We start from the raw sequence: 17,622 nt of genomic DNA on the forward strand, positions 1-17,622 counted from the left end.
AAAAAAAAATTGATGGATTAAATTACCACTAAACTAGGCATCAAAATTTCATTTCTTAGTTCAACAAAATTCAAGTTTAACAAGTGATGAGTTACATACATCGAACACGTGTCATGTAATCCAAAATGTAATGTGTGGTAAAATTTGGAAGGACATAAAACCAAGTCTTTAAAAATTAAATAATTAAAATAAAAAAGGAGTTAGAGATAATTTTTATTGACAAATTTTCTTAGTAGATGAAATAAATTCCTCAATTGAAGTTACGATGAAATCATGAAGAAATATTTTCTTATTAATAAATATTTTCTTATTAATAAATTTCCAAAAAGAATGAAACAAATTGTTAAAACCAATATGTCAAATTATTTGAATTAAACAATCAAATATTGATAATTTCAAATTTAATGCATACAAATAGAGGTGACTTCCTATAATGGAGGAAGAGGGAGAAAATGGCTTCACTTGAAAAAGACTTACAAAGAGAAAAATTGTTTCACAAGACATTTCTATAAGTCCAAGAAAACACGTAAAAATTATTTCACAAGACATTTTTATAAATCCAAAAAAGCACGTGTTCTTCACTTTTCTTAAAGTTCAATCTTTTGATCAAACTTTACTTTTCACCTCCTCAAAGTTCAACAAAATCATTCTAGATCAAGTTACGTCAGACTCTCGATTGAATATCAATTTTATGAAGATACTCAAATTGTCATCCTTTTAAAATATGATCAAAGCAATTAAATTAGAGAAAAATATTCTTTTGTAAAGACTAATTATGTTTTGTTCTTATAAAATACTAAAGTAACAAAAAAAAAATTAACATTATGTTTAATTCTCAAAAAATATTAAAAAATAAAAAATAATAATAAGAAAAATAATTTTTTTTATATTTGATTGTCTTATAAAAAATACTAAAAAAGTAAAATATTATTAAAACTACTAAAAAACTTATAATTTTTCAAATTAGTTAATACATACACACACATATATATATATATATATATGAGTTAAAATAAATAAAATGGATTTTAAACGGCATATAAAAATTAATTTATTAATTTTAAATCTATTTTTTTATTTCATTTCATTTTTTCTTTCCTCCTACTTTTCTTTTCCTTACATTTTCCCTCTATTTTTTTAAAAAACCAAATACAACTTAATAATAATAATAATAATTAAAAATATATACTTTAAATAAAAATAAATTGAACAAATTTAAAATAACATATACAAATAATTTATTTAAATATTTTTTATTTCCTTTTTATTTTTTCTCATTATTTTCTATCCTTATATTTTTCCTTGGCAACCAAAGGTAACCCATTACTATATAAAATTGTATCCCCAAATTTTCTAATATAAATAATTTTATTCATATATATATATCCCTTACCAAAAACGAGGAAAAGGAGGAGAAATGTCATTTTCCATCTAGCTACGAATAGGCCCAACTAAATTTGGTGGCTCTCAAGTGTGATGAATTGAATTCGGACTCTTTGATATTCGTACACCTTTGTTTTTTCTTATATAAAGTATTTAAAATTTTATCCTTTCAAAAAAAAAATTATTAAAATTATTGTCAATTCTATAATAAGTTGTGAGATGTTCAATAAGCTACTATCTCCCCAAAAAAATAAATGGAATTCAATGTAAATTTTAACGTTCGAAAATAGTCGACTTCAAATTTCAATGTTTAATATTTAAATTAAATTTTAAAATAATATTTCAACTATAATATTCTAAAAAATATTGTTTTCAAAAGTCAAAAATCTCGTGTCTGATTTGGTCTCATCAGTGGCCTACTGCCTACATCGGATGCTTGATAAAGGGCCCAATGCCAGGTTGGCTTCAACCCAACGGAGAGTACAAGAAGCACAATCAGTGATAGTCCATGGAGTCTCACTCAGATCTACATCAACGGTCAGAAGAGGACACCGTTGTGGGACCCATTATTAATATAATACTGCAGGCTGCGCCCCCACTAATATTCCAGGTTGGCAATAATTACCCCATGGTACGGTTTTACTCATACGACATGGTACGGTTGATGGAGGTGGATCCTCCGGCGCCACACCGCAACATTTCTTTTCGGGAGAATTCCTGTTAAAGGTGGGCTGGGAAAACATACGACCGTAGGTATATTTAATAATTCTTACTAAGGGTAGAGTGGAATGATGATAATTCTTTCAAAGGCTTTATTTTGTTTAAATGCTAAGACTATCCTTAACAAGTGAAAAGCCAGTAAACAAAAAAAAATATTCTTTTAACCCGGCTGTAGCTCATCGGTATTGAAGAAGAAAAGGGAAAGAGGAAAAAATTCCAGCATTTCAGGTTATGATTTGAACTGTCTCCACAAAGCTTGTATTTTTGTGTGAATCTAGCAAAAAATCCATTAAAGGTAAGATTTTTTAAAAAAAAAAAATGCACAAAAAAAAAATATATTCTTTTAACCCAACTGTAGCTTATCGGTATTGAAGAAGAAAAGGGAAAAAGGAAAAAACTCCAGCACTTCAGGTTATGATCTGAACCGTCTCCACAAAGCTTGTATTTTTGTGTGAATCTAGCAAGAAATCCATTAAAGGTAAGATTTAAAAAAAAAATGTCAAAAAAACAAAAATAAGTTAGTTTATGCAAATAAATAAATAATTTAAAATTTGGATTGAAGGAAAGAACTATTAATAATTTTAACAATGTAGATCTGAAATATTGAAGGAGGTTTTGAGAAAGAAATTACATTTTTTATGTAAAATGTTATTAAATTTTATTTTATTTTTTATATTATTTTGGTCATATTGAAGATGTGTTTTTATTTTTAATTTATTTTCAGGGTGGGTTGTTTGATATGATTATTATTGATTTCCATTGAAAAGGTTTGCACTTTAATTTTGTTGTTGAGACTTATTTGGCATGGCAGAATAAAAAGTTTTCTTAGTTGTTTCATGCTTATTTGGGTATTTATTAACATATTTGGATTTTCATTGAAAACTAAAAATTATAATCAATTGAAACATATTTTATATAATAAAGAACAATATTTGTTGTATATTAGACATATATATTAGACAACTGCCCAGTTTCATAAGAAATTTGAAATTTTCAAAATTTTACCTTATCGTAATGTATCGTAATGTTATTGTATTTATATTATAATCGTAGTGTATTTTTATTGTACATTTATATTTTTATATAAAAAATTAATTTTATAGATTTTTTTTATATATCATTGGATTACCATGAATAACTTTATGTATTAAAATTATAATAGTGTATTTTTATTGTCTTTTTATAATTTTGGTTTGTAAGGATGCTTTATGATAGGAATATAACATGATAGCCTAGAAATACTAGTTCAGTAAAAAAAATGAATTCAATAATTTATCATTTTGGTATATTGTAATGTATTGTAATGTTAATATTTTTTCATTGTAACTATATTGCATTTGTATTGTACTTATACTTTATGATTGTTAAGAAAAAAGATGTACTTTTCAATAGGTAAATGGACTTGAGAAATCAGGGTAAATTGGTCTAATAAAAATATAAGACCTTCATAAGAATTATCAAATCTACCCACCCTTTTCAGTAATTTTTTTCCCCAGCCTACCCTTAAGGGTAATTCTCCCTTTCTTTTTCCTACTTAAAATCATACCACTTACATAATAAATCATAAATGAAAATGAAAATCAATAATTAATAAATACAAGTTGATAGATGTTTTTTCTAATACATGCTAAAGAAAATAGGAAGAAAAATCCTACGGAGTCATCCTAGTCCTTCATGAACCCAATTGACTCGTATATTTTTTTATTATGTGGATATTGTTTTTTAATAATTTTCGTGGTTTTGAAATATTTGAAGTTTACATTTTATTTAGGAACGTCACACTATCCCTTTTGAAAATGTGTAAATAACTTAAGTGGTAATTGTTTTTTAAAATAATTTTAAAAAAATAGATTTTAAGTATAATTTTTAAAAATTATTTTTTAATATTTTATAAAATGAAAATTGTTGAAGTCTCACGTCACCGTAGTTGTCAGATGGATGCGCATTTTCAACTGAATATGATACCCGCTTTGATCAACCTGCAAAAGACGTCAAATAGAGAGTTTAGACACACCCTCCGATGGTTTTGTTAGTCTTCTCCTTTATACTCAATCTCTCCTTTTTACCGAGTAAGAAATCTTATATTCTCTCATTGTATGAGGACCCTTTTTATACTGTCAGAAGCTCTATCCCCTTTAATGATGGAAAGACTTTTTAGCTTGTCATTATGGCGCTGAGGTGGTGGCAGAACCATCATTGTCCTACAAGCGCCTGTCAGAAATCATGGGAGGGATGATTTGCCGTCATTCCTCCCCTTTCGCTTTGCAGGCCGCGGGGTGTAGGCTATGACAAGTTGCTTGAAGTGACTCGGTATGGTCCCGTCGAGAGTGCTTTTGGCAGTGTAGACAAGGATGACCCGCATTTCGCGACCAAGGCTTTTGGTTGAGTCGCTAACACTGGGTCCGAACAATATGTCCAGACAAGAGAGGGGGTCGTCTGAATGATGGGTTTGAGAGTGTCGTATGTTCCCCCGAGGGAATCCGAACAGAGAATTGATGTGCCACGTGTCCCATAGAGGGATGCTCTGCGAGGTTGCTACGTGTGCGTTTGGGGGTAGTCCCTACAAAAACCGGTTTAAAATTTTATAATATTTCTGATATTTTAAAAATAAAATTTATTTTTAATTATTTTACATACTTATATAATTATTTTTTGAAATGAAAATAATTAAAAATACCATATTTTTCATTATTAAGAACAAAATATTTTCTTAATTTTTTATTTTAAAAAATAAAAAGTTATTTTTGAAAACAATTAAATTAACTTCAATCTTATCAACACAAGTGTTACTTGTATATGCATTTGACATCCTTGCATACTCACAACTCGCACCATGAATTTGACTATCATTCCTTCACAACTCACACCATGAATTTGACTTACATACCTTTTTAGTATGCGAGTATTTTGTACTTTAAGCTTTTGACCATTTTTAAAACGTTTCAAAGATCAAACAATATGCGGCACATTATAATTCTTACAAAAGGTATAAATTAATCAAATAAATTATAGACTTTTTCTTATTGTGTATGTTATTTTTGCATAAGATAGGGTGCTTCCTATGTATTCCAATTTACGAACTACAACAATAACAATAACAATAATAATAATAACAATATATTGTAAAAGAACGCCACGCGTAAGATATAAACAGAGAAATGACCTAAGTGGACAACTTTTAAAAGGGTGGTGAGAAAGATATATAGTGACACCAAATTATTTTTCAAATGCCATTCCTTCTCTCTTTGCAGAAAATCCAAAACCCAAACCAACGTTCAAGCCATGTGGCCATGACCATTGAACCCATGAAGCCTCCCAAACATAAAGTCCAATCATCTCAATTAAAAAAATTGACGTTCACACCAAAAAGCTGCCCACCGTCACAGGCGTGGTCCACGGTTGGTACTGAAAACGCGTATATGACATGCGATTCTTAGTCACCAAATATTACCGGGGAAGCACTGAGGAACCTTCTTCCTTTCCTTTATCTCCTGTAAGCCCACGAGGGACACACAGTGGATCTCTAATCTCGGCTTATCTCTCCCTCTCTTGAATTCAAAGAAACCATCACCATCGAATTGACGTTTCGTAATTATTATGTCCTTACAGAAGGTAAACTACCCGCACAGCTGTTTCCCTGAACCGTATTGTCGTCCCTGTGGGGAAGACCTTTGACCCATCTGTGCTTTTTCTCGCTCCAGACTCTGGATTTTTCAGATAAAGTGTAGGATAAGATGAGACTGGAAGAAAAGATATAAGTGTTGAGAGTCCTGTGGTTTTTTATTAGGAAGTTGTGAAGAAGTCATTACATGCAGTGGGGTTTTCCTCAGTTTTTTTCCATTTGGGTTCTTCTCAAAAGGTGATATTTTTCTATTTGTTTATACATCTTCTGGGTTTCGTTTTTGTTGGGATTTTGTGATGGTGGGTTAGAGAATTTCTTCTTTGTTTTGGAATCCCATCTCTGTTTTTGAGGTCTTGACTTATTATCATCATGATGACTGTTAGAAAATTTGATTTGCTCTTCTGGGTTTCGTCCATCTTCTGTTTGATGTATGTTTCATTAGGATTTGATCCTACAGACAACTATCTGATAGATTGTGGATCCTCCAAAAATACTTCTGTGGGTAATCGCACTTTTGTGTCTGATAACTCTGATTCCTACACCGTCTCAACCCCAGAACGCCTTTTCGCCAGCACAAACTCTAATTCCATCTCTTCCAACTACGATTCATCTCTGTATCAAACTGCTCGAATTCTCAATGAAACAACCCACTACACGTTTTCAATCAAGGCCCCTGGATGGCACTGGATTCGCCTCCATTTCTTTCCGTTTGTTTACCAAGAATTCAATCTGAGCGCCGCGAAATTCTCGGTTTCTGTAAAAAATTTCACTCTCATCAGAGAATACCAGCCCCAGAATGATGCAGAGGTTAAGGAATACTCTTTGAATATATCTTCAGGGCCTCTGGTGCTCACCTTTACCCCTTCTGCCAATTCATTTGCCTTTGTGAATGCTCTGGAAGTTCTTTCGCTCCCTGATGGCCTCATCCCTGATGGAGCTTCAGTGGTCCACCAGCCTGGCAGTTACCAGAATCTGGAGAAGCAGGCGTTAGAGACTGTAATCAGGGTGAATATGGGCAACCAAACAGTCTTTCCCCAAAATGATACCTTATGGAGACTTTGGATTTCGGATTACAGTTATTTGAAACACAATAATCTTGGCACCTTTGTGTCGAAGGTGGATAAAGTCAATTACACAAGTGGGGGGCCAACTCAGGATACTGCTCCGCGTTCGGTCTATGGCACCGCAACAACGATAAATGATGACTCTGATCCCAGAACCATGGTTAATGTCACTTGGCTTTTTGATGTTGATCCTGAATTTGAGTATCTGGTTCGGTTCCATTTTTGTGATATAGTGAGTTCATCTCCAAAGATGCTCTTTTTCAATGTTTATATCAACGCCTTGGCTGTTGTTACGGATTTCGATCTTAGTAGTAGGACATCAAACATTTTGGGTGCCCCATATTACATGGACGTCATCATAAAGATGGGCGATAGCCGGGCCCTCAATGTAAGCATTGGCCGATCGACGGTGGATTCGCGTCGAACAATGGCCATTCTCAATGGTCTGGAGATCATGAAAATGAATAATTCGAAGGGCAGTCTTGATGTCTTGGACTCTGAAGTTAAGTCTTCAAAGACAAGCTCCAAGGTGAAAGTCTGGGTTATGGTGGGCTTAGCCGGTGGGGTGCTGTGTACTGTTGCGGTTTTAGCTTTAGTTCTCTTCCTGCTGTGTAGAAGAAGAAGAAAACTATCACATGTCGGACATTCAGTGCAGGATCGGTTTGGCGAGAATGGAGGAGGGAATTTGCGTAGTAGGAACATGGATGGAAGTGCTATTTTCTCCATCTCGAAAATTGGGTACCGCTTCCCTTTTGTGGCAATTCAAGAGGCTACAGATAATTTCAGTGAAAATTTGGTCCTTGGAGTTGGTGGTTTTGGGAAGGTCTACAAGGGAACTCTGGGAGATGAAACAAAGGTGGCAGTAAAGAGGGGACTTGCTCAATCCCGACAAGGTCTTGCAGAATTTCGGACCGAAATTGAAATGCTGTCTCAGTTTCGGCACCGTCATTTGGTGTCTTTGATTGGATACTGTGATGAAAGAAAGGAGATGATAATTATTTACGAGTATATGGAGAATGGCACCCTCAAGAACCATCTATATGGCTCAGATTTGCCTGCCTTGAGTTGGAAACAGAGGCTTGAGATCTGCATTGGATCAGCAAGAGGACTTCACTATCTTCATACTGGTACTGCAAAGGCTATTATTCACCGTGATGTTAAGTCTGCCAACATTCTACTAGATGAAAATCTCATGGCCAAAGTTGCAGATTTTGGGCTTTCAAAAATTGGTCCCGAGATCGATGAGACTCATGTCAGTACTGCAGTGAAAGGAAGCTTTGGATATCTTGACCCAGAGTATTTAACTAGGCAACAACTCACAGAGAAATCCGATGTATACTCCTTTGGCGTGGTCATGTTTGAAGTCCTTTGTGGAAGGCCTGTTATTGATCCCTCCCTTCCCAGGGAAGAGGTGAATTTAGTTGAATGGGCCATGAAATGGCAGAGGAAAGGCCAGTTGGAGGAAATCATAGATCCCCGGCTTGCTGGTAAAATAAAACCAGATTCTTTGAAGAAGTTTGGGGAGACAGCTGAGAAATGCTTGGCAGAATATGGCAGCGATCGACCCGCAATGGGAGACGTCTTATGGAACTTGGAATATGCCTTACAACTTCAAGTGAGTGGTGAAAGATCGAATCTCAATGGCGGTGAGATGAGCCAAGAAGCTAGAAGCCTCAATCGCTTGCCATCTGGTTTTTCTACTGCACACTTCAGCATGGGAAGCATAGACGACATTGCTGGTATTTCAATGAGTGCAGTATTCTCTGAGCTGGTTAAAGCCGACATGAGATGAACCAAACATGCTTCCATTCCTCTATACGAAGGCGAAACATAAGGCCAGATTGGCCTTCTCTGTGGAAGTCTCCTGAATCAAGTTTCCAGCAAGTAAGGTGAAATCTATTTTGTACAGCAGGGGTGAGGATTCAAGCCTGTTCCCTTGGCCCTTTTGATTTACACACAGCATCTCAATTTTTGTATGTGTACCTTGAAATTTCCATGGTTGATTTGCTTGAGATTGTGATTCATCACTAGTAATACAGAACATGATAGTGCTTTTTCACATATTGTAGTATCAGTCTGCAGGGTTTTCACTTTTTTGGTTCAGTTTGTTTGGTGAGAAGGCTTCTCCTTAATTATATCCGTATGCTTCCTGTTAGATTGGTGTGTTTTCCATGCATTTTTAGACTATGTAAATTCAAGGGTTGGAAGCCATCCCTTTCAGGGCGGGTGAAGAAGTGCAGCAAATGGGAAGTCGTTATAAGGCCATGATGTGGTTTCCATGGGTTGTGGAGTTGTGATGTTGACCTTAACCTAAGACGATTGGTCATAAATGCAGATGTCTCCGGTCTCATTGGGGAGATTTGAATGAGACATTTTTGACAAGAGGAGGGTAGTTTAAATTTAATCCATGTTAAAAATAATTTCAAATCTATTGTAAGAAAGAGAATGTTATTATACTCTTCAAAAAAATGATTTATCTTTTTTTTTTTTTTTTTTAAATATACAAAAAAAATCGTCAAGATACCATTTTTAAAATTTATTTTTAAGAATATTTATTAAAAATATTTTTTATTATTTTAATAATAAATAATTCATTTTTACTTATTAAAATAATTCATTGTTCTTAGATTATGATCAAATTAGTTTTTAAATGCATTTATTGTAGTTTAGAATTCAAATCCAACTTAATGTCAATTAGTTTTAAAAACAAATTAGATTTTAAGACCTAAATTAACTTATATCTAATCAAATTAAATCATCTTAGTGTACGTTGGCTGTAATTTTAAAAAACATTCTAATTTTTCTAATATTTGAATAATCAAAATTTTGAAGTGTTAGAAAGTTTAAAAGCGTTTCTAAGAATTATTATTAAACGAATTTTTAAAGTACATTTGCTAGTGATTTTATAAAATGTTTTTAACCTTTCTAATATTTGAATTATAAAACCTTTTAAGTGTTAAAAAATTTAAAAATACTTCTTAAAATTATTATCAAACACTCTTAAAGTGTGTTTGAGAGTAATTTTAGAAAACGTTTCTAATACTTAAATGATAAAAAATCTAAATTATTAAAAAAATTAAAATTAGTTTATAGAATCTACTCGATTTTGATTCAGATATAAATTAACAATATTTATAAAAAATAAAATAAAATAAAAATCGAATGAACCACGCTTTTCACACCCCTAGATGGGCTGGCCCTATGATCTCATTGGAGCCTAAAAATATCACCTAGTCAGGGGCATTTGAGGAGGATTTTGGATCTAAATCATTTGACGATGTAAATTTGGGCCAGAGGCCCAATGTTCACTCTGGACCCGCCCAAGACTTTAGGGTCAAATTTTGTCTGGTCCGCATTTAGGCCTGGGCCGATCCTTCGAGCTCGAGGGCTGGGTTGAACCGGTATCACTGAGGAGAGTTCAATCTGGGTTAAGGGTTAAATTCCTAACCCGGCTCAAAGGGCAGCCTCATGTGGTTAGTGCTAGCCGTTTACATGCCTATTTTGGCCAATAATTGTTATTTTTATTACGTCTCATCTTTTCCGCTTTGCCGTCTTTTAAAGCTTCTTATCCCTATTATTTTAATTTAGAAGAGCATTTTTATTTTCTTGATTGCTTTGCTCATTTACAATAACAAGCTTCTAATTTTTTTTTTTTACAAATCAATGATTATTCTAAAATATGTCAATTTTTTTTTTTTTTTTATAAAAAACGATACTCTTTTATAACCTATGACTAAATTCACAAATTTATTAGAATTTAGTATTTTTTTAATGAATTTTTCATGCACATATATATATATAATTAAATTTAAATTTAAATTTAAAATCTTATTATGAAGACATTAAATTCCTTTATCCATATATCTTGAATAATGACAAATTTAATTAGACATGATAACACAATTAAAAAAATATAAACTTTAATAAATTTGGATTAAGCTGGTATCATAGTATCATAATCATAAAGATATATTTTTTTTTCAATTTGATTTATGATAATTTGTTTTAATTAAAATTGTTGGAATTATTGATTGTGTTTGTTTTTTTGACTTTTTGTTAAAAGTTTTTATACTTTAAGTTTTTATTTTTTTTTTATGAATTATTATAAATTTTTAACTAAATAAAAAAAATAATATTTTGTTTTTTTAATGTTTAAAAGAAAAAAATATTACAAAAACAAATAATCTAATATTGAGTATTATTAATTATTATTTAATTTTAAATTATATTTAAAACTAAGTAAAAATAAATAAGCACAACTGATATCTTTGTATTAAGGTTTTTCTTTTTTCTTTTTTAAATTCAATCTAATATACCGTCTTTTATTTTTATGGCATTAATTTCTAATTTTTTTTTTTATATTCAGAGCATATTTGTTGGATTTGAAGGACTATTTTGAGGAGGTTTGGAGCAGCGTGCTACCAGATTAGATGCATAAATTAGAATCCAATTATTGGTTTTCATCAAATGAGTAATATTTGGAAATGAAATTTATAAATTACAAGAGCCACCAACTTTCATTAAGAAAATTATAATTATAGAATATATCCCGCACCCGGCGATTTAAAAGTATTTCAGCAAATTATCTTTGAGAATTTCCATTTTTTAAGAGGCTTCCATAGAGTGGGAGAAAGAGCTCTCGCTCTGGAGAGTGTGTCCCTGCGAAACCCTAGAATGGATAGGTCTTCTGAGAAAGAGAAATCGAACAGACGAAGCAGGGAGTCCACCAAGGATCACAGAGATCGCAATCGTGATAATCGCGACAGCCGCGAAAATCGAGAACACAAGCACCGTTCCAAGGAAGACGATGAGGATCACCGCCATCACCACAGCGGCGGCGGCGGCGGCGGCGACAAGCACCGAAGTGAGAAACGTTCTTCCAGAGACGATAGCAAGCACCGCGACGCCGATCGCCACCGATCCTCCGATCGGGGATCGAAGCGCGAGAGGTCGCACGAGAGGGAGGGCAGTAGAGATAGGGTTGCCGACGAAGAGGTGAAGAGGGAGAGGGAGGGGGAGAGGTCTCATGATTCGGCGCATCCGCATAAGAGGAAAGAGCGCGGGGAGAGTGAGGACAGGGGCGATGGCGGTGAGAAGAGGATTAGGGTTTCGATGGAGAGGAGGGAGAGGAGGCGGTTCGAGGATAGGGTTGAGGATGTGAAGGAATCGAATGGAGTTGAGCGGAGAGAGAGGAGGAAGTTCGAGGATAGAGTCAAGGAAGAAGATTTGGGAGGTTTTGACGAAGTTAAGAATGTGAATTTTGATGAGAAAAGTGTGAAGAAGGAAGAGAGTGAGGAGCTTGGTGATGCCGCATCTAATGGGAGTGGTTCAATTGGGAATGTGAGTTTCCAAATTTTGCCTTATTTTTTATTATCTCAATTTATTTATTGTTCTATGTTTGAATTAGAATTATGTTTGATAGGAATGTATGAAAATATGGTGCTATAGTTTAGGTTCGTTTTATGTGCAAAAGTAAATGTAAAAGAAGAAATAAATCACGATTTTAGAATGTTTTTCTTTGAGGATGTTGAACATCAGAACAGATTGGAAAATGTATTTTCTTGCACTAATTTTCCTGGAATTTTGGATTTTGCTCAATGTTTACATCATGCCGAGGAAGAAATAGCAAACTGTACACAGCAGAAAATAACTCAGCGAACTAATTTCTCTCTTTGATTTAAATCAATAAAAATGAAGGCTAATAGTAGTCATGGTATGTCTGTAATTTTTTAGGGGTTTTCTCGTGGGCCTAACTGTTAAATATATTGGGAATGGTGGTCTGTTGAGTGCATATTTACTTCCAAATTTCCTTACTGAACTTGCCGTGTAACCACCTGCATCCTCCCATATGAATATTGGTAGAGATTGTTTGCCTATCAAAATAAAAAAGAGAGATTTGGAGAATTTTGAGAGATCAAACCCAATAAATGTAGTTCACTTAACACTCTTCTTTTCCGTTGTTTAACTAATATGCTACTTTGGATTGTGGTTTTCCAGTGGTGTTAAGCTTATGATTAGTATGATAGTTTTTCTAAATGATGAAGAATTAGGTAAACTTGGCTATCTATTCAATTTGAAAAAAAAAAAACAGAAGTTAAAGCAAGAATATGAATCCAAATATCAGGTTAAGTTTTGTTCTTTTGTAATTGAAATTTATGATTCAAAGTTCTCCGGATCTGAAAACAATCAAAGAATTGAATGCAACTCTTAGCCTTTTGGTGCATTTTAACTCTGAGCCATGGTGCTGAACTGTGAGTGCCATTGGTGGTACTTGAAGGGGGGGTGCATATAACACGTTCATTGGATGCTTCCAGATGTTCTTTCCCTTGATAGTTGCTGGATCAACTGACATTTTAGTTTGTTAGTGGGTTAAGTCCTGGAAGAAAATCTAGCACATACATATGGAAAGGATTAGGATAAAGACTGCACAAATTATTGGTATATTCACATAAGAAAAAATATTTGGTTACTTATCTTCATGTTTCTCTGCTATACCTTCTTCACAATAATAAAAAATGCTATACAAGGGTTGACATGCTACTGATATTGAATTCAACCTCTCGTTTCTATACTGATGCTTCGTTTTTTCAGATATGGAATTTCTACCCTTTTCCATGTTAATGAGTTATGTTGACTGCTCGAAGGGTTCACAGTGACCTGCACTTACGCTTTTAGTTCATTTGCAATTTTATCCACATGTTTGTAAAGAGACTGGTTCATATGGCCAGATTACTTTCTGTGACCTTTGCAATCTTAAGAAAAAATGATTTCTGTTGGATTGATCGCATTGCGAATGCTTTTTATATGTTATACAGGTGCTAAATTATAAATTTTAAAGATGCACTGATCAGTGTCTTCTAATATTACTTTCACAAAATTGTGGTCTTCTTAAAATATATGCTTGGGGGCCAAGGAATGGTTGGTGTGTTGTTTTGGAAAAAATCGTGGTTGTTTAGCCCTCTTGCAATGAAGGTTACATGGTGGAACTGTTTGATGATCACATTTATCACTTTTTCTTTTCAACTTATAAGCCTTGTTGGCAGTTCCTTTCTTTGTTCTTGCCTATAAAAAAAAAAATCCTCTTTGTTCTTATGTGCAGTTGATTTTCCTCCATGGACAATAGGATATTCATGCATGCCAATTTTGCAACTTTTAAATACTTTTTGCTGTTTTTCATCGTGAAAGCCCTTGACTTTGTATCTAGACTCATTCATTTTATTTTTTATGCTTAAAAGGGTGTTGTTCCGGAACCACTCAATATGGCACCAAGGCTTGTACCTGAGACCTCCTTGGCCCCTAGTCTCCCTCCTCCTACCAAGGTATCTTCAATTTCTACCACAAATGAAAATAAGGGAGTTAGTATTACCAGATCTCATGAGGTTCCTGGAAAATCTAGTACAGATGGGACAACTTCAGCTGCTGGAAAAAGTGGAAACCTATCCCTTGATGCTTTAGCAAAAGCTAAGAAAGCTTTACAGATGCAGAAGGAATTGTCAGAAAAGCTTAAGAAGATTCCCCTGGTAAGTTCATCTGTAAATTTTCCATATCGACTTATTTATAAATATATATCTATATGTGTGTGTGTGTGTATATTATTTGTGTGTTTTTACATCCTTACTTGGTCAAAAGTTACAAGCAAAAGGTTTTTATCCTTCTGTTTGTGTGTTCCTATTATGAATTGGTTAAGGAACTATTATTTTGATCATGCAGTTGAACAAGGGTGCTAGCTCAAGCTCAGACGGTAGCCCACAGTTGAAACCTAAGGAAGAGGTTACATTGCCATCTTCTACTACTGGAAAACTGCTTGGGTCTGTCCCCTTAACTACTGCCACTGAGGCTGTCTCCCTGGTGGCAATGCCAAGCACATCAACTTTACCTGCTGCTGCAGCAGCTTCTGTGATGCCGTCTGCAAGTGGCGTTGGTGCTCTTGCTGGGCTTACATCCATGCCCAACTTTGAAGCTGTAAAACGTGCTCAAGAGCTTGCTGCCAAGATGGGATTTCGCCAGGACCCAGAGTTTGCTCCTCTTATAAACATGTTTCCTGGGCAGATGCCAACAGATGTTGCAGTCCAGCAGAAGCCTGCTAAGGCCCCTGTACTTCGCTTGGATGCATTGGGTAGGGAGATAGATGAGCATGGAAATGTAGTTAATATGCCTAAGCTAAACAATCTCAGCACCCTAAAGGTTTGTTAATTTTTTTTGCTTGTCATCATCATCTTTAGGCACTTCTTGTATATTCTCTGTATGCTTTGGGTTGGCCTTTAGGCACCCTTTTTTCTTTTTATATATAAAATTTTTCCTGTGTGTTTTCCTCTCAAAAAAATAAAATAAAATAATTTGGGTTTCTTAATCTTTTTAGCCTTCTGCTTGTTAGTGTTTTTCTCTCATCCTCGTTCAAACTTCTCCAGGTCAACATCAACAAGCAGAAAAAGGACGCATTCCAAATTCTTAAACCTGAATTAGATGTGGATCCGGAGTCAAATCCTCATTTTGATTCAAGGATGGGTATTGATAAAAATAAGCTTTTGAGGCCTAAGAGGATGAATTTTCAGTTTGTAGAGGAAGGTAAATGGTCAAGAGACGCAGAGATTATTAAGTTAAAGGTATTTCTTGCAGCCATTTTGTTTCCTTCATGATCTCTTCTTTCAATTGTGCAACTTTTTAATTGTTCTTGCCATCTGCTTTTCAGAGTCAATTTGGAGAGGCACAAGCAAAAGAGCTAAAGGCAAAGCAAGCACAGCTGGCAAGGGCCAAGGCAGAGCCTGATATAAATCCAAATTTGATAGAGGTATCGGAAAGAGTTATCATCAAAGAAAAACCAAAGGACCAAATTCCTGAAGTTGAGTGGTGGTAAGTTGATCTTGCCTTCTATATCAGTAACCAAGAAAATAATGGGCAATCTCATAGACCATGCTGGATGGTTTTTATTTGAAGTCGGATGTTATTGACTGTATGGTATCACATGGAGATTTTATCCAAGATCAGGGTTTCAGGGAAAGTGCAAATCTTATTAACTTGTTTGAATCAAACCTGGATGACCTTTGTTTCTTCAAATAAGATCTGCATGGGCCCTGTCTTGATATGTTAAGAATTTTTAGTAGTCTCCCAGCCACGCACCCATATACATCTGGTGTAATTCTTCGTGTTTGTTGAACAAAGCTGTTCTTCTACTTAATGTATCTCCTGGTGGGCTGGGGGCTATGTTGGTTTTGGTTGTGTTTGAATGCAGTGGTAGCTTGTCACCTCTGAACCCTCAACTGCAATTTTTTTTTCTTTTTTTTTTTTTTAGAATTTAAGAAATGAAATTTAAACAAGTAATATGTTTTTTTTTCCTGCCATCCTCCCTTGGTTTCTTTCATTATTAGGTTTTGCGACTGTGGCATGTTATTGGCATTACTCTAAATATGCTTTTGTGAATTAATCAGGGATGTGCCTTTTTTGCATTCTGGAACTTATGGCGACGCTGACAGTGGTATAACTGAAGATAAACTAAAGATGGACAAGATCACTATATATCTGGAACACCCGCGTCCTATTGAGCCTCCTGCTGAGCCTGCTCCACCCCCACCTCAACCCCTAAAGCTAACTAAGAGGGAGCAGAAGAAACTCCGAACACAGCGGCGTCTGGCAAGGGAGAAAGATAGACAGGAAATGATAAGACAAGGCCTCATTGAACCACCAAAACCAAAAGTTAAGATGAGCAATCTCATGAAAGTTCTTGGCTCTGAAGCAACCCAAGATCCCACCAGGCTTGAAATGGAAATTCGAAGTGCAGCTGCTGAGCGTGAACAAGCTCATGTTGACAGGAATATTGCACGCAAGCTCACACCGGCTGAACGCCGGGAAAAGAAAGAAAGGAAACTTTTTGATGACCCAAATACACTGGAGACTATAGTTTCTGTGTACAAGATTAATGACCTTTCACACCCTCAGACCCGTTTTAAGGTTGATATTAATGCCCAAGAGAACCGTTTGACTGGATGTGCTGTGATTTCAGATGGTATTAGTGTTGTGGTTGTTGAAGGTGGGAGCAAACCCATCAAAAGGTATGGGAAGCTTATGCTTAAGCGTATAAACTGGGCAGCAGCTGTGGAAAATGAAGACGACGATGAAGATGAAAATGAGAAGCCTCTCAACAGTTGTGTGTTAGTATGGCAGGGAAGTGTGGCTAAACCAAGCTTCAATAAGTTTAATTTTCACCAGTGCAGGACTGAAGCTGCAGCACGGAAAGTTTTTTCTGATGCTGGCGTGGGTCACTATTGGGATCTTGCTGTTAACTTCTCAGGCGACCAAATATAATTCAACAAGCTGCTTTCAAGAAAGCACCGCCCATACATTTGAGGATCATTTTTTGAATTGAGCTGCTGTAGTTCCATATTTTGGTGCGGTGATTGGTAAGTGAATCGAGTTTTGTATTGACTAGTTGATGCAACTTTTAAACTGTATGAGATGATAAGAAATGATGTTTTTTTATTTCATATATATTTGATCCCCCTACCCATGGGCCTGGAACAAAATTGATCCAGCAGGATCAACCTTATATGCATAATTCTGCTGTTAGGTCATTGGGGCATGTGAATTGCATTCTGATTTTACAATCTATTGAGACAATTTTGTATCTGGGTAGCATTTAGTCCTACCATCTATTCTATTACTTGATATGGATGCCTGTATATTTGCTTTATTGTCTTATCTTGTCATCTTATTGAAATTCTTGATATCCTCACCATATGCAATGTGAGGATTGTGTATATATATTGATGAATAGTTTTCGCTACCTATGTTTTATCTCTTGATCGACTTTGATATTCTCAATTTTGTTGTCATTCTTTC

General features: G+C 34.7%; 2 protein-coding genes across 3 annotated transcripts; both read left to right on the forward strand.

The window, feature by feature from the left end:
- The first annotated feature begins 5,571 nt into the window (after positions 1-5,571).
- LOC117928857 (probable receptor-like protein kinase At5g59700) lies at positions 5,572-8,944 on the forward strand. Its single transcript, XM_034848928.1, has one exon. It carries the CDS (start codon positions 6,095-6,097, stop codon positions 8,579-8,581), a length of 2,487 nt encoding a protein of 828 aa, XP_034704819.1. The 5' UTR covers positions 5,572-6,094; the 3' UTR covers positions 8,582-8,944.
- Positions 8,945-11,384: 2,440 nt separating this feature from the next.
- On the forward strand, positions 11,385-17,473 carry LOC117928580 (protein RDM16). 2 transcript variants are annotated; one of them, XM_034848497.1, is made up of 6 exons: positions 11,385-12,129; positions 14,025-14,309; positions 14,500-14,973; positions 15,198-15,392; positions 15,479-15,639; positions 16,215-17,473. In XM_034848497.1, exons 1-6 carry the CDS (start codon positions 11,464-11,466, stop codon positions 17,086-17,088), a joined length of 2,655 nt encoding a protein of 884 aa, XP_034704388.1. In that variant the 5' UTR covers positions 11,385-11,463; the 3' UTR covers positions 17,089-17,473. The 2 variants fall into 2 exon arrangements, with proteins under 2 accessions (XP_034704388.1, XP_034704389.1); XM_034848498.1 differs by lacking the exon at positions 11,385-12,129 and having other exon boundaries at positions 14,025-14,108; positions 14,191-14,309.
- Positions 17,474-17,622: the final 149 nt, after the last annotated feature.

Source organism: Vitis riparia, chromosome 13 (assembly GCF_004353265.1).
Source record: "Vitis riparia cultivar Riparia Gloire de Montpellier isolate 1030 chromosome 13, EGFV_Vit.rip_1.0, whole genome shotgun sequence".
Lineage (NCBI taxonomy): Eukaryota > Viridiplantae > Streptophyta > Magnoliopsida > Vitales > Vitaceae > Vitis > Vitis riparia.

Coding starts and splice junctions, on each gene's coding strand:
- LOC117928857 (XM_034848928.1), top strand. CDS start 6,095: ATGATGACTGTTAGAAAATTTGATTTGCTCTTCTGGGTTTCGTCCATC.
- LOC117928580 (XM_034848497.1), top strand. CDS start 11,464: ATGGATAGGTCTTCTGAGAAAGAGAAATCGAACAGACGAAGCAGGGAG. Junction 14,310..14,499: donor AGCTTAAGAAGATTCCCCTG/GTAAGTTCATCT, acceptor TTGATCATGCAG/TTGAACAAGGGTGCTAGCTC. Junction 14,974..15,197: donor ACAATCTCAGCACCCTAAAG/GTTTGTTAATTT, acceptor AAACTTCTCCAG/GTCAACATCAACAAGCAGAA.